The sequence below is a fragment of the Phragmites australis genome, chromosome 8, assembly GCF_958298935.1.
Source record: "Phragmites australis chromosome 8, lpPhrAust1.1, whole genome shotgun sequence".
Lineage (NCBI taxonomy): Eukaryota > Viridiplantae > Streptophyta > Magnoliopsida > Poales > Poaceae > Phragmites > Phragmites australis.
The window spans coordinates 4,653,441-4,676,376 of record NC_084928.1 but is presented as its reverse complement, the minus strand read 5'-3'; the positions used below and the strand labels follow the sequence as shown (position 1 = coordinate 4,676,376).

At 43.9% G+C, this 22,936-nt stretch overlaps 1 protein-coding gene across 1 annotated transcript; it reads left to right on the top strand.

The window, feature by feature from the left end:
* The first annotated feature begins 1,740 nt into the window (after positions 1–1,740).
* LOC133926373 (BTB/POZ domain-containing protein NPY1-like) lies at positions 1,741–6,016 on the top strand. Its single transcript, XM_062372298.1, has 4 exons — positions 1,741–2,013; positions 3,354–3,423; positions 3,835–5,004; positions 5,120–6,016. The coding sequence occupies exons 1-4, from the start codon at positions 1,952–1,954 to the stop codon at positions 5,690–5,692; spliced, it is 1,875 nt and encodes a 624-aa protein (XP_062228282.1). The 5' UTR covers positions 1,741–1,951; the 3' UTR covers positions 5,693–6,016.
* The last annotated feature ends 16,920 nt before the right edge of the window (positions 6,017–22,936 follow it).

Below are 22,936 nucleotides of genomic sequence, written 5' to 3'. Positions count from 1 at the left end.
GATTATAGATATCTATCAGATTAAGTTGGAGAACATTCTAGTAACTAAGCACACCAAAAAGACCAAGCCAGAGGCCAGTAGGCTGGAGCTGGCGTCTACGCGTTGACCGTGCCAAAGTCCTGAAACTGAAACCATGCATTCCTGCCGCTGTATACTGGTAACCATTCTGAACTTGTGCCCGCAACCGCACTCTGTGTTACTATGCTCGCGCTGCACACACCTGAATCCTTTCTATACATTCTTCAGTGCAAGGGTAGGATGCGTCTGAAAGGTAGGGATTCTATCAAAATTTTGTCAAACTCATAAAATCCTGAGTTCAAAACATGCCCAATTGATTCTGTGTTGGATGGACTATTTTGGTTGTGACGCGAGATTGTACTCTCAAGGGGTATTAAGACCAATCACACTAAACTTTCAATCCGGTTCCTGAAAGACAATCATTAATAACTGATGAATAATTTCACCTGTGATGTGAGTAACACTGACAGCGACATGCGTAAAACACGAACTTTGGACACCATAGTCAACACATGTTTTCATCCTGCAGCTTTTCTGCAGGATAAGATATTAAGCAAATCTCCATCCAATAGTAATTCAAAGGAACGAAAAGCTTATTTAAAGTACGGAAATACTTTCCATGTGACAAAGAAACAAAGCAAATTTAAGACAAGAAAACACCGCGCAAGGACTATGCGACGTCCACAGAAGACAGAAGGCCACCTATAAGCTGTAACTCGTCTTAGCACAAAATTTTCCCTCTCCCTCCATATGTCTTTTATTTTTGAACCTAAATTAGCATGTTTATGACCGTTTTGCTCATACAATCACAGCGTACGGATTTTCACTCCGTAATGGTTAGATCAACCAGATAGCAGTGTTGACCAAACCAGATAGCATTGTTGCTAATTTTTTGATCACTGGTTTGATCCAACCAATATGGAGTAAAAATTTGTGAGTTGTGATTGCAGGGGCAAAAAGATCATAGTGCATGCTAATTTAGGCTGGAGAATAAAAGAAATAGGAAGAGAGAGGGGGAAAGTGGTGTACTGAAACTGAGTTGCAGGGTGGTATTATGTGAATCTCTCGCTCCCTGATGTCGTTTTTTGATTGCTTATCTTAGACTACGCCTAAGGGATTCTTGTCGCGGGCAAAAATTCTGTCATGAACAGATTTTTGTTCCCTTCAGTGTTCTAATGGTTTCCCTTTATAGTTCCCGTCACTAAAGGATTCTCAGGGTTAGTCTCTTCAGGACGGGATTATCTCTCCTTTCACTTCGCGATTTCCTTCGAAAGAAAGCTGTTGGAGATAAGAGAAAATAAAAAGAATGAGAACGGAAAAGAGAATCGGAAAGGGAACGAAATGAAAGGAATATGGTTGGAGATGAGACTATCTCTAACCATATTCCCTTCATTCCCGATTCTCTTCCCCGTTCATATTCCTTTTATTTTATTTCATCTCCAACAGCTTCACTTCGAGGAGAATCACGAAGAGAAATGAGAGAGAATCCCATCCTGAAGGAAATGACTCTGAGAATCCCTTCATAACGAAAATTATGAAAAAAATCCGTTAAAACACTAAGAGAACAAAAATCCCTTCACAATAAAATTTTCGCCCGCGACCAGAATCCCCTTAACATAGTCTGAATTTTCTCAGCTAGGGTAGGCGAACGCGGCACGAGTAGCAGTAAAGAGCCACGAGTAAATGCCACCACCCCTCTTCTCACCAAACCATTCGCCCCTCTCCTCTCTCTCTCTCTGCTCCCGTGTGTGTTTCTTGGGACTACGACCTACTAGCTGCTGCGCTGGTCTCCACTGCTCCCTGAACAGAGCAACGAAAGAACCGGTGCAGCAGGCAGGAGTCGTGAAATGTAAGCAAGGAACACACTGAGCTGAAGCTGCAGAGAAGTTGTCGCGGAGAAGAGTTTGAGAGAGAGAGCCTCTTGTGTTTCACCATGAAGTTCATGAAGCTTGGCTCCAAGCCGGACGCCTTCCAGACCAACGGCAGCGGCTCCAGGTGAGCTCGTCCCCTTCCTCCTCCCTTTGCCATTGCAAGCCGTTTCTACTTCTTGGCGGCTGGCATGATCCAAAGGAAAGGCATGTTCTTGGTCACTCTCTTCTTCTCTTTCACTGAAAGTTCTTGCTTTCGTTTTAATGAAGAAGCAGAAGGGAGAAAAGTTCTTGCCTTGTTTTATTTCATTTCTCTGTCTTGGCATGAACAATGCAATGTCAGTTGGTTTGGCGCAATAGCAAGCCTGTTGTTGATTTCCTACGCCCTAGATGTTTTCTTGGTCGATTCCTAGGTCTCCTCTCTTATTTGCAGAAACAAAACAATGCTGTGCTATCTGAAAATAAAAACGCTTCTTCTGCAAGTATGAATCTTTCGGCGCGCGTGTCTGTGTGAGCTCTTGATTTGTTGAAAAAAAGAGTGCCTTTTCGTTGGGTTACGGTCTTATAGAAACTCTTCTGCTGCTGCTGCTGCTGCTGCTCGAGTGCTCGTGAGCTACGTGGGTTTCACTGCACGGCATTTGACCAAGGCGCCCAACCTTTTGCCACCCAAAAGTCCCTTTTGGCTGTACAAACAAACAAAACATAGTAGTTGTGGTTGTTCTGGTGAGGATCATAAGGTTCTGTTTTTACTAGTTGTGATGAAGACCACAAGATTCTCATTTTACTTGAAAAGATGGTAGTTAATCTAAGTGTATGTTTGATTCATGTTCTTACCCTTTGCCTAGAAGGCTAGAACCACATGGGCATGGCCAAGACTACTGGATCTTGAACATTTATTCCTTAGCTGAAAAGGCTTGCCTTCGTTTTCTTAGCAAAGTTTTTCTTTTTATTTGTTGAAGTGCACCTGTATGTCTTGAACCGAACACGAATATACAGCCAGAAAGCGAGTTTTTTTAAATAAAAAAATTGGTTTCTTGGAATTACTCTCTCTCTCTCTCTCACTTACGGAAAGCAGGAGAGCTACATCCATTTCAATTATAGTAAGTACAAGTACAAGAAAGTTTGAAAAAAAGGGAAACTGTGCATGTACTTGAAATACTCTGAAAGTTTTACCTGCTGTGTTGTGCTGATTAGGAGATGCCATTTCTATGTGTTAACCAACAAGTACTTGCTTTGCATGTTCTGATAAATACCTGGAAATTCTGTAGCATAACCATCATTGTCATGGAATGCTTGCTGACCAATTGACAAGAACACCAGTTTTAGCCTTTTTGGCAAGCAGGAAATCTAATTCTTCTTACTTGCCCATGCAATTTTCAACGTTTTTCTTTCTGTCATGTGCTATTTTCTATTGCGATGCATCTTCATTTACAGTTATGTAACTCTGACCAAGTTGATCTCATGCAGATATGTGCTGTCCCACCTTCCGTCAGATATCGTCATCCATGTCGATGAAGCAAGGTTCTATCTGCACAAGGTAACTCCGTACCATTTTACTCAGTTATGAACCAAAGTATATTATATTGTTGTGTCTTAAGCCACTCTTAGTACTTGAGAGTTGAAACAATGGATCCGCCAATATACAGCTATTAGCACACTAGAAGATGCTACTATAGTAACATCTTTTGTCAGCTGCCACTTGTAATTTGGAACTTTGTTGCTTTCAAAATCTTTCATGCCGTTTCTTTAGACCATTCGTCAATTCCCTGAGTTTCCTCTATGCTACTAGGTGACAACAATGCACGTACATTGCAATTAAAGAAGTCCACTTGTTGAATCTGCTCAACAGAAAATCTAGAAATGTCTAATGTTCAATGATTGCCGTTTTCCTACAAAAACTTGAGAGCTTAGTCTCTGTAATTTTGATAGCTTTACCGTCTATTTGCAGTTCCCTCTTCTTTCCAAGAGTAGCTTGTTACAGAGGATGATAATTGAGGCCAGTCAGAACGGCACTGATGAAGTTGTCATACAAGACATTCCTGGTGGAGTGAAAACCTTTGAAATCTGCGCGAAGTTCTGCTATGGCATGGTTGTGACCCTCAATGCATACAGTGTTGTTGCTGCAAGGTGCGCAGCAGAGTACCTTGGGATGACCGAGGATGTCGAGAAGAGCAATCTGATATTTAAGATCGAAGTGTTCCTGAATTCTGGTATCTTCAGAAGCTGGAAGGACTCCATCATAGCGCTGCAGACCACTGATGCATTGTTACCATGGTCTGAGGAGCTAAAGTTGGTTGGAAGATGCATAGATTCTATCGCTACCAAAGTTATCGTTAACCCATCAAATGTAATGTGGTCATACACCTACAACCGGAAATCTGCATCCTCTGATGAGATAGTGGAAACTCGCAAAAGCTCGCAGGCGGTTCCGAAGGACTGGTGGGTTGAAGATCTGTGTGAACTGGATGTAGACCTTTACAGGCGTGCCATGGTTGCGGTTAAGTCCAGAGGAAGGATCCCTTCTGATGCCGTTGTAGAAGCTCTCGAGGCTTATGCTGCTAGATGGCTTCCTGAATGTTGTGACACGCTGGTCGACGATGTTTACTCCACTTCATACAAGCATCTGCTTGAAACCATCGTTTGGCTATTGCCCTCGGACAAGGGATCTTCGGGATGTTCGTGCCGATTCTTCCTGAAGCTACTGAAAGTCACTGTCCTGATAGGAGCTGGAGAGCTCCTGAAGGAAGAATTCATGGACAGGATTGTCTTGCAGCTACACAAGGCTTCAGCCAGTGATCTTCTGATCCCGTCCAAGCCGCCGGCTCAGACCACTTATGATGTTCAACTAGTCCAGACACTCGTCAGTAGGTACATGAGGCGCGCCGGAGTAGCTGAAGATGGAATCTTTCTCAACAACCTTGATCAAGATATGTTTGAGACGAATGTGGATGACGAATCATTACTAGCATTATGCAGGCTTGTTGACAGGTACTTAGCTGAGGTTGCCTCTGATCCTAATCTGTCAGTTTCAAGCTTTGTGGGGTTGGCAATGTCCATGCCTGAATCAGCTAGACCAAGGCATGATGGATTGTACACCGCCATCGATATCTTTCTGAAGGTATGTTTGAATTTGATGGCGACAATGTACATTAAATCTTGTTTTCATCTTTCTCAAGCCATCAAGATCAGTTCGTTTATATTTCTCACTTCTCTTCTGCCCTTGTGATCTTCAGTTGCATCCCAGCCTACCCAAGATGGATAAGAGGAAGATCTCCAGCCTGATGGACGTCAAGAAGCTCTCCAAGGGGGCATGCATCCACGCGGCGCAGAACGACCGCCTCCCGCTCCGCGTCGTGGTCCAGGTCCTCTTCTTCGAGCAGCTGGGTGCCGCGGGGGCCACGGCCGCGGGCGCGGCAGCCAACGGTGGCAGCGTGGCGCGGTGCATGGCGCGCCTGGAGGACGACGACTGGAAGGAGGACCGCGCGCTCCCGGAGCCCCCGACCCCTGGTGCCCTGAAGAAGCAGCTGGGAAGCCTGAAGCTGGCTGACCAGGGCGACGACGACGGCGGCCGGCGGCTGGTGGCGAGGGGCAGCGCTGCCAACCAGAGCAGCAGACTGTCTCTGTCGTCGCGGTCGCGGAGGATCTTCGACAAGCTGTGGATCGGCGGCGGGAAGCTCCCCGGGGAGGTCGTCGGTAAGGGGTCGGACACGTCCGGCAGCTCACAGAGCCCGCGGTCGTCGGCGAAGCCGCTGGAGTCCAAGTCGTCCAGCTCGTCGTCGAAGAACCGGCGGTACTCGGTCTCGTAGACCGGCCGGCCGGCCGGCGGCAGAGGCTGTACAGAGGGAAGGAGGAGCCTGGTCCGTCGTGAACGATGAGCTGCTGCTAACTTTTCAGAGCTCGTGTCTGTGCTGTAGTCGTCTCGTTTCTGAAGAATCAGACTTGCTTGGGGCATGCAGCTAGAAATCTTTTCTCACTCCAACTGCTCGGATCTCGGGATAATCCCATGTTTTCTGTAACAGACTTAACAGCTATAATGCTTGACTCGGTGATCTGAGCAATCCTTTTGGTGGTTCTGTTGCAGTTTAAGTAGGGATTTTCACTCGTCAGGCTAATGATCAAGCTGGACGATATCATAAGGGAAAAATGCAAAAACCACCCTAAAAGTCACTTGGATTTTGATCCCCCCAAAAGTTGTTTTGTTGCAAAAAATCCCCCAAAAATTTGATTTTGTTGGAAAAAAACCCCCCAAAATTTCAGAAAAATAAAAAAATCATAAAAAAATTGTAAAAAAAAACTAGAGACAATTCTAAGACCTTCTGTGAAATTTGTTTTCAAAAATAATATTCTTTGCATCATATTTCATGGAGAGGAAGTTTGGAAAAAAAAGAAAAATGTGCAGCTCATTTATTAACTCATGTTATTTTAACTTTTTCATGTCTACAATTATTTTTCCTATACAAATAATTGTTTAAGTAAACTGATAAAAGTGGTTTCACTAATTTTGGAGGTGTTATGGATTAGTTATGAATTAATCTATCTGCAACACATTTACTCAATCCTGCACGTTACAATAACTATTTCAAGATTTCATGTATTTTTAGAAGATAGAGGATCATGTAAGAAGACTAAAAAAATTGTTTCATGATTTTTGGATTAGTAAATAATTAACTATGCATTTAACTCGAATTAATAAATGATTTGCACATTTTTCTTTTTTTTCAAACTTACTCTCCATAAAATATGATGCAAAGGATATTATTTTTGAAATAAAATTTCACAAAAGGTCTTAGAATTGTCTCTAGTTTTTTTTAGAATTTTTTGTGATTTTTTAATTTTTTTTTGAATTTTTGGGGGTGTTTTTACAACGAAACCAAACTTTTAGTGGTTTTTTTGCAACAAAACAATTTTTGGGGGCGAAATTCAAAATCCAAGTGACTATTGGGTTTTTTTTTTTTTGCATTTTTCCCATATCATAATCTCATTTCAGTTTAAGTAGGGATTTTCACGAATGCTATGTCCTCGTCTTTGTAATCCTGTGTTCATTCCTTGCTGCACATCACAATTATATTCACACTTCCTAGAGATCAGTCGTCAGAGATTTCAAGGGATGGGTGTGAACATTGGTGAATGTGAGAAAACGAGCGTGATTTCTCAGTCAGACGATAGCGGCTGGCGGCGGGGGTTAGGAGGGCTTTTTTTCGTTACTGGGCTTAGAAGAGCTCTTTGGTTAGCGCGGAGGCAAGCGATTGGCGTGGATCTAATGGTGGGAACAACGTTGAAGACAGGAGGAGACAGGTGGGGCGGGGGAGCTAGTCGCGGAGAGAGAAAGGAGGTGGGATGTTGAAGACGATGTTTTAGCCATCCGATTAGGATCCTATGACCGATATAGATGGATTGACACAACACCTGATTTCGGCGACTACAACACATCAGTCACTACAACCCAGATTCCAAACAGCCACTATTATAACTAAAAGCAACTCACATATACTTTGTTTGTTGTAAAAGCACACTTCTAATCTGGCCGCATGGCACTTCGCCACCTCCTTGCCGCCCTCCATGGCATGCGCGCGTGCGCACAGCTTCAGATCTGGCCGCATGTTCAGCGGCCGAGCATGGAGCGGGCGTGCGACGGCGGTCGGCTAGGGGCGGGGCGTGCGATGGCTGAGTGGCATCTGGGGGATGCGAGAGTGTGGCGCAGTCGGCTCCAGAGGTGACAACCAAGAGAGGCTGTAAACAGCAGCTCCTCAGTGAAGGAAATTTGGAAACCAAAGGGTTAGGCTTAGCCATGGGTTGGGCTAAGGATTATTGGGCTAGGCCAACATTGTTTTTATCAGGTATACCTATGGGTACCCGTAGGTAGAAAATAAAGCCCATGCTTGATTTGTTGTTTTACGGTACTCGACCCGTTGTGCCGGCAAAAACTTAGACTCATGCCCGTGCTCGTTAGGCACGATACTTGTAGGTAGAACTGCTATCCTTAGACGGGGCGGGCGTGCGGAGCAGCACGGGATAGCGGGGCCGGGCGACATCCATTTTGGCTCCGAGGCGGGTCAGCGAGTGCCGGAGCCAACGCGTTCGGACGCATGATGCCATGACGGCAAGTGGCAGCTTCTCCACTCGTGGGCTCCTCTAGACCATGGTGGCACACACCCTAGGAATTTTTTATTTGTATATTTTTTAGATTAAAAATTACAAAATTATACAATCATTTTGAAAGTTTGTAAAAATAAGCGCCTCCCACCAGTGAACGGGTGAGAAGTAAAAATCGCCCATCGACATGAGAAGTTTAAAAATCATAAAAACAATTTATTCTAATGCTCTCAACCTTAAAAACACTACTAAAATCGTCAGAATTTTTTTTAAAAAAAATTGGTGACATAGAGGATGATATAATCTACCCCATCAGCATTACGCGTGGCCCTCGCGACCAAAAGGAACAAGACGCAGTGGAATATGGGCCGTCTCCTCCGGCTCAATCTCTCGCCTTGGAAAGTTCCAGCTGCCTCCACCCCCACCTCCACATGTCCCCATGTCCACCACCGTGTACCGTCCCCAAGCAGCCAAGCTCGCCGGATTCCTTCCTCATCCAGCACCGTACCGGCAGCCAGGACAGATATGCAATAATGCAACTCGCTACATCTCCAAGAGACAACGCGATCCAACAAGCCGAAGTCGGCAGTGAGCCAGTGAGCGTTTGTCTACCCCGATTTGCCACATCCAACAACGGCGGTACGCACGCACGCGCGAGCGCTGCCCGTCTCTGCTCCTCTGACGACGAGGCAAGCCCTCCGTCATTTTCCGGTCTCAGGGATGGCTGCCTTGTTCAGCAAGGCGGCCTGCTTGTACCCTGCGACGGCGACGGGGACGCGGGGTTGGTGGCGACAGACAGACGAGGTGGTTGGTTGTCTCCAACTAAATATGTTCAAATAAGCTATGTCTAAGTAGACTAACATGAGACATGAGACTGTAGACATGGTCTATGTCTAGCATGCTTTGAGCTGAGCTGGCCGGATCGCACGGCACTAGACCATGGGTTGTGTCTAGGTCTAGTGCGCGGTACGACAGACCGGCACGACACGACCTACCTATTTCTAGCCGACACAAGTACGACCTAGCCTAGGCCGCCACGAGCATCGCATGTCGAGCATGGCATGGCTCGGCACGCCTCAGCTCGACTAGGCATGATCGGCCCGTGCAGGCATGGCCGGCCCGTGCAGGAATGTCACGGAAGTGGCCTCCGCTCGAGCACACGGGGGCAAGGCCCGACCAACACGCTTGGGCCGGTCAAAAGCCATTGCGCATGGGATCAGCCTATGAAGGCACGTGGGGGCACGCCATGTTAACGGGTTAAATGAGCTCTGTTTAACCAGTTAACCCATTATTTTTTATTTTTCTAGTTATTTTGTGATTGTTTGGGCTCAAAAAATTCAAAAAAATATAAAAAACATCATTTACTCTCTTGTTTCCTCCTCTCATTCTTGTCTCAAAGTTATTAAAAATTTACAATAATTTGACAAAATTAGTTTGATTTGTTGCTAAAAATCTGAGCAATTTAAAAAATATCATCATGCTGTCTTGAAGAAACCTTGGTGATTTTTTGCATCGTTGTTTATTCTTGTTTTATTATTTGATTATTTCTAACTCTGAATATTTAAATTTTTTTAGTGCCATTCAACATTGATCATGGATGCAAGTGATCATGATCATAATACATCCATTGCTCATGATTTTTTCTCCAAGGACTTACAGGGGACTACGACCCCTTTGATACTAGTATTACAGTGATGATTGACTCGATTCACATGCAGGTGATGTAACAACATCTCTATCGTCAGGCTTTACAAGTGCACATGCATCAGTAAGTACCGGCTCTACATATCAAGAGCCGATACTTCTAAAGTTTAGCAAGACTTTGAAAGGTTCTACAGAGAGGATGATGAGGTAAGTGTCAGGTATACTAGGCGTTATATTTGTAAACATGAATTATCTACAAAACACTCAGGTGGAACATGACATTTGAAGAGGCATGCCACAACTTGCAAGCGAAAAAGTGGAGCAGCAATGAAGTAGACAGTGATGCAGTACAACCCTGACGACTCTGTTCGTTATTAGGAGTATGACTCTGCCAATGCTCAAAAAGAGCTATGCCGCTTAATTGGAAGAGCGGATTTGTCACTCAACATCGGTGAGCCCGCTGCATTTGAAGATTGCATTAAACAAGCTCATAATCTTAGGTTTATGCATTCTTCTAGACAAACAAATAGTAGAGATATGGTAAAATATTACAATACGTGTCGTAGCAAGCTTAAAAAAATATTACAAACATGTATATTTTTAGTTGTTTTGATCTCGGACATATGGACAGGTAAGGCTAGAGAGGATTATCTTAGTGTAGTTGCTCATTTTGTTAATAATGATTGGGAATTAGAAAAGTAAATAATAGGTTTCCGATTGATTGATGTCGCGCATAACGATGAAAATATTGCTAAAAAAATATCTCAAGTAGTTGAAGACTTTGGTCTTATAAATAAAATATTTTCTATCACTTTAAATAATGCCGGTGCAAACTCTAGAGCGATGGATATTCTTACTCCGTTGTTTAGTACATACGATGAATTTTTCTTGTTACATCAACTTGTGCTTGACATATTATCAATCTTGTAGTAAAATCCGGTTTGAAGAGGTTGTCGCAGTACATAGACGATTTTCGTACTACAATATCTTTTGTAAACTCCTCTAATCAACGAATTGCAGCATATAAGCAGTATTATGTTGCAATGGGTGTGCGTCCACGTAAGTTTTTTTATATGCCAGTAAGATGGAACTCTACTTTCTTGATGCTAAAATATCTTATACCATATAAGAGCACATTTGATGTATTTATTCATACACACTATCATCAGCATGGGGGTCAAACTTTACTCACAGAAGCGCATTGGTATGTTGCCGAAAGAATGCTAGAGTTTTTTGAAATTTTTTATTATTCAATTGTGAGTTTATCAGGAGTTTAGTATCAAACATCTTGATTAGTAGTGTATAATATTGTTGAAATTACTACTCATTTAAATAGCTATGAAAAGAACAATCTTCTAAGAGATTGTGTAGTTCCTATGAAATCTAAATTTTTTAAAATATTGAAAAGAAATTACTTTGTTATATGCATTTGCTTTTATTTTAGATACTAGAGCTAAAATAGTAGGCTTTTATAGAGTTCTCACAATTCTAGGTAATACTCTTGGCTATGATTATTTTACTTATTGTACTAATATTTGTTCTAAATTATTCAATATTTATACTAAATATGAAACAAAGTATGTCGGAGTTCGCCTGCAACTACCTCCACTAGCACCTACAATAGTAAGAAAACGATAACGTGATAAAAAAATTATTTGGTGGAGATTCTTCATCAAGAAGTTCAGACTCTTCGTCATGATCGTCTATGACTACGAGAGCTAGAATTCCAACATCCGGAGGGGAGCTAACTACCTTCATCGATATCGACATTATTAGCCGTGAATAAGAAAATTTTAACATATTGCATTGGTGGCATGAGCACAAGACGAGTTATCCAATGATTTCGCTGTTAGTATGAGATTCGTTAACGGTTCTCGTATCTATAGTTTCTTTTGAGGTTGCCTTCAGTCTTACTGGAAGGATAATCGAAGAGAGAAGAATGAATCTCACAAGTGAGATGGTGGAAATACTCTTATAGTAAAAGACTGGGAACAAGCTGAAGCACGAATGCAACACACTATAGAGAACACTTAGCTTAAGACTTATTTAAAAATTTGTATCTAGATGTTGATGAGAACGTGTTTTTTTTTTCTGAGCTAGGTGGTACTCTTTTTTCCTTTGCTAGAAAGGTTTTTAACGAGGTAACCTATCAATAAAGCTCATTTTTAGAATTTATTATGTCTCCCTATTATTTTTTATTTTTTATGATTTTTTTTAAAGTGACCCGGGACCCACCACCCATCTCTCATCTTGGCCTATAAATAGTCACCATTCGTCCATGCCAAACTCCCAGTGATCCCAATATCCCATTCCCATTGGCCACACATCTCTCTTTTTCTACTTGCTAGCCAAAGCCACTTGCCCACTTCAACAATCAATTATATATTTTCATTCATGGATCAAGACGCTGAGAACTCGCGTGCATGGTTATAGGTGTGGTAACATTTTGAGAAGATCTTTAGAGAAATTAAAAGGGAACATATAAGATTTGCTAAGTGTAATATATGCAACCATAAATTAGGTGCCATATCTACAAATGGAATGAGGCACTTGAGGAAGCATATTAAATATTGCAAGTAAAATTCTAGGGTTTCTAATGAAACCATGTAATTTTTGAAGCATAGCCATATGTTGTACTCTTTTCTCTTTTAGTAGAAAGATTTTTAACGATGCAACCAATCAATAAAGCTCATTTTTATTTATTTTCTATATTTTTATTCATTTTTTGAAATTTTGTAGCTATTATTTTTTATTTTTTCTATTTTTAGAGTGCTACCGGGCCGGTTGTGCCTCCAATGTGCATGCAAGCTCACCCTTACGCTGTGCCTCCACCGTGCCCACTGGCTCGCCCCTACGCTGTGTCTCCACTGTGCCCGCTAGGCCCCACTGTGCCACCGGACTGGTCACACCGTCGTGCCGTAATCATGAAGGGGCTAGCCCGGCATGGCACGGTGGCTAACAGGTCATGTTGTGGACTGAGAGGGCGACATGCGGGCTGGCACGACATAACCTGTTACAGAAGATGGGCCTATCGGGCTAGGCCATAGCCGGACCGTGCCTACATGGGCCCATGTCGAGCCGACCTGATAGGCCCATTTGGCCATCTCTATTCCATCCATCCGTCCATCCAAGTAGGGGTGCAAATGAGACGGATATTTCTCGACTGTCCGATCGTCCGAAGGGGTTTGAAGAAAATATGGGATGATCGATAACCGTGTCCGACACTGTTCGACACTATCCATCCGTATCCGATCCGATATCCAAAGTATCTGAATGTTAGGTATTATGAGAAAACTTATTGTGATTTCACTTAAAAACATGATAATATATAGATAGATTATCACACATCCGTAGATAGATAATATTAAATGCTCTTGTTCATATCTTACCAATTACTCTATCATTGTGCTCACTTTGATTGCACCCATATACTGTTTCATGTGATGTGTGGGGATGCAAATGAAGTGTTAAAATTCTATCTATCCGACCGCCCGAAGGGGTCCAAAGCAAATATGGAATGATCGATATCCGTGTCCGACATTGTTCTATACTATCCGTGTCTGATCTGACTCCGAGAAATAAAATATATATATATATATATATATATAGGATCAGCGATATCGGTTTGTATCCGATCCAATTGCACCCCTATATCTAATAACGTGGGTGGTGTTTCGACACTCGTTGATGGCAGCATACGGCAAGCGTGTGGTGCAGGGGGTGTAGACTAGCAGGGGATGCATCTAGAGTTGCTAAACTTTGTACGCTTGAGATCGAGACTCTTTTCAGTCAGCAGGTCCTGGTCACCATATATGGATCCGACGAATGATACATTGTCTTTGACCTCTGGCTATATCGTGCGACTATTTGTCTTCCTTCCTTGCCGTTGTTCTTCCTCACACGTTCGCCCCCGCCCCCGTCCATCTCCGTTGGTGAGGACACCACCGAATCTGCTCCCGCTGCCCTTGCCGCGCTAACCTGGCGCATTGTGATCCCCCGCCCCACCATGGCCCACCGAAGGACAGCGGTCTTCCAACTCCCGTGACTGGCGGTGTGCCCGCCACCCCACCTGGCCGGCCTGCCTACCCTAGAGTTTCTTCTAAGTATCAAATCCATGGAATCCTCCTAAATCTGAACCCTGGAAGTCCCTCTTCCCTAACTTTCGTCAGAGGTGAACGTCGCCTGAAATTTCACCCGATTTCAGGCATATAATGAATAGGAAGAGTGGGAAATAATTTGTTAGTAGCTTTGCAACAGGTTAAGCTAGCCCTTGCATCCAAGGTTGCTTCTGGTTTTTCTGGAGCGATAAATACGATGATTATCATAAGATACGCATGATAAGGAGTGGTCGTTTGGTGGTCCATATGCCTTGACAAATGTACATGGCTCCGTAGCTAGATCTTGGGCAACAACTACGAGACTTGTACTTCTCTATGAGAAACTGAAGGATCTATGAATGAAACCTATCAGTGTAATAAATAAGGGGTGCCCCACGGGGTAGGACATACACCACCAAATGTCATCTGGCTATAAACATTTTCAAGACCACAATCTTATCGTGCAGCCAGGGCGAGGCTCTTGCCACCAGCTGCCTAGTCGCTTGCTGGTCACAGCGCAGGTACTCACCTAACCAGTCGAATCACATTTAATGACATCCACTCGAGTGGTTTCCTTCCTCAGGCACTCCCTTTTAGCGAGCGAGTACGTGGGTAGGCGTGGTGGAGCAGTGACCCGTCCCGTAGCATTTAATGTCAGTCGGCTGTAAATATTTTTAAGAGCACGATCTTATCGTGTGACCGTAGCATTTAATGCTATGGATGGTCTGACTGGTGAGCGTGACGACGTTTAGTGATGGGACATGACATGCAGGACGACCTGAGCATAGCAGGCATACCTATCCGACGTCATAATGGGCTAGAGGTAGTTGGCTTCATCAAGGGTTGGTCTACCGCGACGTTTGGCGTGGCCCGTTTGTATATACACTTTTTACGTTGGTATATAAAAGGGGAAGGATCTGGTTTGTAAAAACACACACTCTGTAACAAGTTCACCTAATCCATAAAAAAAAATACATATGACATAGGGCTATTATCTCACAGGTGGCCTAAACCTAGATAAACACTTGTGTTCTTGAGTTTGTTCGATACACACCCAAGAAAAACGTAGATCAATGCGCTTGTCGTCCAATATACCTAGGATTCATTGTCAAGGATCAAACCTAGACAGTTGGCGTGCCAAGTAGGGGCGTGTTTTTCACATTTTTCTTTAGATTTAGATACTGGGTTGGGCTACCCATGTCCGGATCCATGACGGTCGCGGAGTCCCATTTCGAGAACCCCAACCTTTGCGGTGTTTTCGTCATGGGGTACAACCCAGATGAGCCCGGTGTGGACACCAGGCCGGAGTCCGAGGATTCAAAGATTGAATGTGAAGTTTGCATGACAACCCATGCATCCGGGGTAGTAGAGACGCTTGTGTCATGGAATTCGAAGGTGATCACCAGGCCGTAGGCCAAGAGGGAAACCAGCTCAGCGCCAAGCATGGAGGTGGTCTTATATTGCCCTAGCAACTGCAGCACAATGTAGAGCAGTGCCCACTCGAGGTTGTGACCTTTGCAGTGCCATTTTCAAGGCTATCGCGTCTCACACAGAACACGAGCTTCGGAGGCTACCCCCTCACGATATCTCACTGCTATGTGGTCAATGGCTCGACTACGAGGCCATGACCCTCGCGCAGAACCTACAGACTACGCGAGTACTTCTTAGCCACCCACCGATGATGGTATCAGAGAGTTACCAGTAGCGTTATAGTTGTGTGATCTCACCCTTTTTGGTTGAGATTGTCCGACGCCAGACCGTAGCAGCCACCACCTCGTCCACCATAGTGAGTGGTCAAGGTGACAACCGGCAGGTCTCGCAGTGGGCTCCACGGTAGTAGGGAACCCATGCTCCCTCGGTAACATGGAGTACGATGAGACCCTATCATGCTGGGACAGTCCACTCGCTGACCTACATGACTCGCTTCGCCACTGCAACCTCCGCAACATAATTCGGGGCCGAAGGGCCACCCGAAAACAAGAGGATTAGACCCGACAAGAGCAGGAAATAAACTGTCCCCTTTTGATAGTTGGTCTAAGCTTGTAGCGGAAATAAACTAATAGATTTTTTACAAGTGAAAAACATAAATATGCTAGGCTCAACGAGTGCACAATCACTCTTAACAATTGTTAATGTTAAAATACTAGGGTGATAAATATTATTCAAATCTAACAAGATATGCAGAGAACTCTAATCGGGTGTTTTGAAATTACTCTTCATTGGATGTTTCGATGAACAATCATCAGAACATCCGATTAGTGCAAAATGATAGATTTGAATATCACAAAATTAACTTAACACACTTACAAATAAGCATACAAGCATGAATGTCAAAATGATGCACAAGAGTAAGAAAAAACAAAGACAAATAATTTGTTACCGAAGTTCAGATATCCACCGATATCCTACATCTCCATTGAGGAAGCTCGGTCGCACTTGAGCTAGGTCTTTTTTAACCCTTTTCCTCACGAGGTTGCACAATGTACTCCTCATATCCACTATGCCAACCCTTCCTCCACTCCGGAGATGATGACTTCCGCTACCACTTCTGGGCCTCCTCACATTCTTCACTTGAGGAGATCGCCAGCAATCCACCACCGAGCCATCTAGGAGACAGTGGTCATCAAGAGTAACAAACTTCTGAGTTTGCACACGATCAACACCAAGTACTCAAACACACATAGCTAATGCACAAACTGTGGGCCACCAAGGCATCGCACCTCTCACACCTCTCTCTCTCTCTACTCACTAAGCCACAAAGGCCTTAAATATCACAAAGCAATCCTAGAGAGATAAGGGGAGCACTCAAAGGTGGGACACCAAGTTCCAACACCTCTTAAGCCTTTGTAATCACCAAAAAAACAACTTCAAGCCCCTCCCAAGACTTGCCCCCATTCAAGGAGGCAAAGGGGTATTTATACCCCTAACTCCAAAAACTAGTCGTTGGAAAGAATCTGCACTGATCTGAACATCCGATCCTTCAAATCCCATCGGTTAGATCTTGCAAAAACAACATATCGGAACATCCAATCCAAAATTAATTCCAAACCAAGAACCACAACTTTCTTAAAATCAGATGGAACGTTCGATCAGCACAACCGACACTCAGAAAAACGATGATAACATTTGATTCCGATGTCCGATTTTTATGATTTTGGACTGTATGGAAAGCTTATTCAAAGGTCTCCACATACCCATTGAATTTATGATCCCAACCGTATAGGATCAAACTAGGAACACTTTGAAAACTGATTCGGATACTTTAACAAATTTTACAAAGCTTAATCCCCCAAGATTAAACTTGGTACCGTATGGAACATGCCAAACACCACTATGGCTTGGCTACAACCACTTTTTGCCACTAAGGTTAACAACAACAAAGGGTTAAGTCTAAACACATTTTAGATACGCTAGATTCGTAAAACGAACTCTCAACATAAACCCATCCTGCACTAAGCACAAGTTTGAGCACTTGACACAACAATCGAGCAACGCTTTCGGGAGCCCTTCTTGATAGCACGGCTATCAATCCTATAACCTGGTCTCCCACAGAACTCCTTGAGATCGGAAAAACTAGAAAACCTATTCTAGTTATACCTTTGTCTTAAGCAATCCCATTTGGACTTGACGAACACATCATCCAAGCCTCGACGCTTCTCATAGCTCTTCAAAGCTCGTCATCAACTCCTCTTCTCTTGGTGACAATGATCATCATGAGAAGATCTTGATCTTCACTCAATCTTCGGAAGCTTAATGAAGCTCTCTTGATTGCTTCCTATGTACCAAGCGTGGAAGACTTGTTTTCACATCATCTTCATTTAGTTCACCACCAAGGCATGGACTGCAAGCATCAAGCATATAACTTGTCCACTAAGCTTATCTTGATCTTGCTATTTCAACTTGGCATATTGAATATCTCAATTCAACTAAGGCCTTCTTATAGAACCTAACCACAACTCACTCTTAAACACATAACACATGAGTTAGTCCATAAAACCTAATCAACAATTTTATACCTTCAGTCACTTGGTCTTCACAAGTAACTTGACATTCACTATTTATTATCAATCTTCATATGGAACATAACCCCACTCACTCAAGCACATAGCACATGGGTTAGTCCTTAAAACTCAATTGACAATCTCATACCTAGTTACTTGATCTCCACAAGTAACGTAGCCTTCATGCTTATCGTTAATCTTCTTGAGCTTCTCCTTTATCTTCACGAGGATCACCTAGAATTCAATGACATCGATGCATTTCTTTGACCTCATGACATTCCTCAACTAATCCATTCTCACACCACCATGCATCATATATGGAATAACCTACTAATAATTCTCTACACAATTGTTAGCTCATATATATTATCATTAATTACCAAAACCACACATAGGGGCTAGAAAAACCTTCAAGGACGACATGTATGAAGTCAAGTAGCGGCATGGCAAACCGCTGCGAGAGTACATTCGGCGTTTCACTGAATGCTGGAATACCATAGCAAAGATCTCGGGTGAGTCCATGGTTATAGCGTTCCAAGGGGGTGTCAGAGACCAGAAGATGAAGAACAAGTGCAAGTCCGGACCACCTGACGTCATGGTGTGAGGAACAGTGACGTCCTAAGAGGGGGTGGATTAGGATACTTAGAAACCAAACCAAATTAGCTTCAAAAACTTCATAAGATAAATCTATCTCAATTTCTATCTAAATGTGCTTTAGGTTTATCTAGTGTGTCTACTCTACCGTCCAAAAGGATTACAACATACTCTAGAAAGGTAAATTACAAGTATATAAATACATAAATGTAAATAATGTAGAGAGACAAACTCGACATAAGAGATTTTTATCCCATGGTATCGATGGCATGAATGCCAACCCTAATCCACATTGGAGCTCCACAAAGGATATGCTCATAGTCGCTAAGTCTTTTTCGGTCATTGCTCTTGAGCTACCAAGTCACCAAGACAAGGTATCAAATACGATGAGCCACCAAGCAACCAAGGCATGGTCTCACCACTAGTCTCTCTTCTGATCACTTGCCATCGTGATCATTTCGAAGCTTGAGTCACCAACACAAGAGTCTCCACGTCCCCGTACACGTGTCTTGCAGGCGCTCCACACCAAGTCGGATGGTCAACAATCTTGAGCCACCAAGGCCTAAGATGTTGGCAAGTCACCAAGACTCCAAGGTGCTAACGTACCACTCGGTACAAGCTAGAATCACTCATTGATCCCTTCTTCAAGTTTTAGCACCTAGCTACAACTCACTCTAGGCCCATAAGCACTGAACACTCTCTAATCTTATACTTAATTGCCTTGGATAATCACTTTAAGCACTTTGGTGGCTTGGATGTCTTCTCAAGTGTATATGAGCTTTCTCTAGACTCCAACAGCATGCCACACCATTAAATAACTGAGTGGAGGGGTATTTATAGCCTTAAACTAGCCAACTAGCCATTTTCCCAAGGGCTCAGAAAAGCTGTTAACACCGAATGATCCAGTGAGAATAGTAGTATTAACACCGGATCATCCGATGAGTACGACCTCAGAAACTAGCCTTTGGACTTTCACTCCAAGTCTCTGTGAAGACCGAACACTCCGGTGTGCCTTCAAATCCATCACCGGATGTTCCGGTGAGTTATTTTGGGCCATCCCTGAGCCTTTGCTGCCTCTCTGTGTAAAATGCTCTAGTGCATTCATCCGGTGTTCATTACATTCATACCAGACCATCCGATGAGTTAAACTTTCACTTCTTTTTCCTAGAAATGCTCCGGTGCAACTATCTTCGTGATTATCGGATTATCCAGTGAGTTGATCTTCATTCTTCCGCACTTGCAGTCGCCTCTGCAAGAAATGCTCCGGTGTGCACAGACCAAGCACCAGACCTTTCAGTGAGTTGATATTCAGTCTTCTGCACTCGCATTCTTCTCTGCAAGAAATGCTTCAGTGTTACGTAGTACAGATCACTGGACTATCAGGTGAGGTCCTCAACCTTCTCCCCCTTTGTCAGCAATACTCCAGTGAGTTCAACACATAGAGCACCGGACCTTCCGGTGAAATCATCAGCCTTCACTTTGCCTTTGGACACAATACTCCAGTGAGTTCAACTCATTTGCATTGGACCTTCCGGTAGGGCAAATGTTCCTGAGACTTTTCCAATTCAATCAAACTTTGTCCCGGCTGCAGTGGTTTCTTGATGTATTCATCCATGAGACCTACTAACATATATTCTTGAAAAACATATTAGTCCCAATAACTATATTGTCATTAATCACTAAAATCACAATTATGGCCTAATAGAATTATTTTCACTACACATGGCGTTCGAGCAAGCTAGCCAACCATGTCGACGCTTTGAGAGGAAGGACGAAAAGAAGGGCAGAGGCTACTGTCTGATCCACATGACCTGACCGAATGCAAGGTAGTGCGAGGCATCTTCGTCAAGGACCTTTGTCACGTCCCAAATTATTAATTATGCAATTAAGCATAATCATGCTTTTTAAGCATTATATTTAATTTTGCGTAATTATAATTTGGAACACTAATGCAATTCGTTTGAAATCATTTGGATGAGAGAAAGAAATTCGGGTGAGAAAAGAATTAAAGTCGCTGTTAAAACGAACCTCTTTCTCTCTAACATGTGGGAACCACCTAGCCCCACACCTTCCAACCACTCCAAAGGGGTAGCCCACCTGCCCTCCCTCTCTCTCCTCCCTCACTCCCGTGCTCCAACCGGTCTAAGCAAGAAGAGCAAGAGCTCTCACTCCTCTCTCACTTCCTCTCTCCATTTCTTCTCAAATTCGAGCTCTAGAGAAGGATTGAATGTATGCATGTGGTACAATTGCATTCTAGAGCTCATAAGCTACTCATCCATCCAATTCATTTTTATTTTCTTGAAAGATTCGAGTCGGGTTTGATGTTTTTTTGGTGTTCTTGGTTGAAGCTCAAGGAACACCGGAGTTCTTCGACTTCCCACCATTTCCTCCACTCCCCAATGGTCACCCAGCTCCACAAGCATCTTGAGTAAGTCTCTTAGGCTCCCCATGGCAAGAATTCGTGGTTTGGTTGATCGATTTCGAGTTTTAGCAAAGTTCATGAGTTTTTGAGGTTTTGGACAAAAATGAGGATTTAGATGAGTTTTGAGCTTGGAATCGAGTTGCTAGGTTGATGAGTGAATTCTAGACTCCATAAACCATCCCAAACATGTTCCTCTTTAGTTTGGAAAAGATCACATTTCGATTTGGTAATTTTTTCCTCAAATAAGAGAAGTTATGGGAAGTGCGGAGTATCCGCATAAAAATGCGGATAGTCCGCACAAGTGCACAGGTTCCGCACCAAAGTGCTGAGGGTCCGCACTTTCTGGAAAAATGGTAATTTGAATTATATTCAAGATTTTCTTGGGGTTAGGCTACAAAGTTAGTCTAGAACCCTTGGTATGGTGTATGCTCAGGAGTATGTAGCATAGATTCAAGTTTGGAGTTAAATTCATCGATAAATCGTCGAAAACACACATTCAACCCAGGTCCGGAGTGTCTGGACAAAGTCCGGAGGGTCCGCACATGTCTGGATTATCCGGAGAAAAGTCCGGATAGTCCGGAGTTTGCTTGAGTTGCGCAATGTCCGGATGTTCCGTATAATTTTGCGGATAGTCCTCATATGTCCGGAGGTTCCGCACTTTCAGCAACTTTTCAAATTGGTTTGAGTCCCAATTTTGTTCTAGCTCGCATGTTTGCACTTTTAACATGTTTTGCGCATCCTATGGCATGCATTGTTGCATTTCATCTATACTCATGGCATTGCACGTGTTATTCTTTTTAGAGAACGTCAAGTCGGTGTTCCAAGAGAGCGCAGGAAATTTTGGGTAGTCACCTGAACAGCAATGCAAGCATCTATCATATTGCACCTTTGTCGTATTGAATGAAGTCTAAATATTAATAAATTATGCTTATGTATAGGTTTGCATGTATAGGGAGTTAATGTTAGGTTTTTATGGGTAGAACCTATGTTGATCGCATTGTCTCTATCTTGAATTATTGTTGATCTATGTTCTTGTAGCCTAGGTTTATTCATGATAAGGTCTAATTTAAAAGTGATGCGAGATGCTTAGCAATGCATAGGTCCTCTGTAGAAGTCGAGCGGTGGAACGTCCCATCGTTTGTGAGCTATAGGTTAAATTACTTTCACAATGGTTACCGTGTTGGGTTGTTGGTGTTGATTGGTCGAGTGGTGAGTATGAGACGAGATGTGGGCGGTGTTAGGGGTGTCATCTGCTCTCAAAGAAAATTCGGGGGCAGTTCGGGAAGGGAACTCGGACACCGTAGGCCGCTTGCATCGTTTAAGGCCGATCGTTGGGGTAGTTAGCTTTAGCACTTACCTTACTCACCACATGCCGATCTAATGGTAAGGTGAGCCGAATACCATCGCAGTTGTAGCTTTGTGGGGGCATGAACATCGACGGTGTGAGCGGGCAGGCTTATAAGTGGTACTAGTTTGCTCCGGGAGTAGTTCTAGTATCGTCGCGCCGAGCGATGCATGCCGCACACGGTTAGGGCTGGTTGGAAAAGGTTGACACGGGTACCCTCTTGTGTGCACTTTAGCGGGTGGCACAAGGCATATGGTCCCCGAGTCGTGTGGGTCCAGGAGTATCCCCTGCAGGGTGTATAAACAGTTCGAACTTCCACGCTCTCAGTCATGAGCATGCTATTGTTTCATTTGCACCCGATCGTAGAGTTCTCATGGTTGGTTTGGTTATATGGTTCAGATATGTGGTTTGTGGTTCGGATATGTGGGATGTGGTACGAGATGGTTGGTATGTTGGTTCAAGGTTGTCGGCGAAATGGGATCGGGGGTTCCCCGATTCCCGGGGCCAGGTCAGCAGCAGTGCCACGTGACGCCATGCCTTAGGGGTCACCTCCCCGGGAGGTCCCCGAGGGCCCAAGGAAGACAAGCTCCGGGAGACGGTGCTCGGGGCTATGAACAGTGGCCCCGAGCACCCAGGTTCCCCGATGACAAGAGAAACCAAGTTCCGGGAAGGAGTGCTCAGGGCCCGGGTCAGCGGCCCCCGAGTGCTCGGAGTCCCCCGACGACCCGACATGAACAATACTGGCAGAGTGCTCGGGGCCAAGAGTAGTGACCCCCGAGCATTCGGTTCCCCGAGGACCTGAGGAAGACAGTTTCGGGCGGCGGCGTGCTCGGGGCCACGGACACGTGGCCCCC

What these genes read in the sequence shown, in the direction of transcription:
- LOC133926373 (XM_062372298.1), top strand. Translation starts at nt 1,952, where the DNA reads ATGAAGTTCATGAAGCTTGGCTCCAAGCCGGACGCCTTCCAGACCAAC. An exon ending in ACCAACGGCAGCGGCTCCAG is followed by an intron (nt 2,014 to 3,353) that starts GTGAGCTCGTCC and finishes GATCTCATGCAG; the next exon opens with ATATGTGCTGTCCCACCTTC. An exon ending in CAAGGTTCTATCTGCACAAG is followed by an intron (nt 3,424 to 3,834) that starts GTAACTCCGTAC and finishes GTCTATTTGCAG; the next exon opens with TTCCCTCTTCTTTCCAAGAG.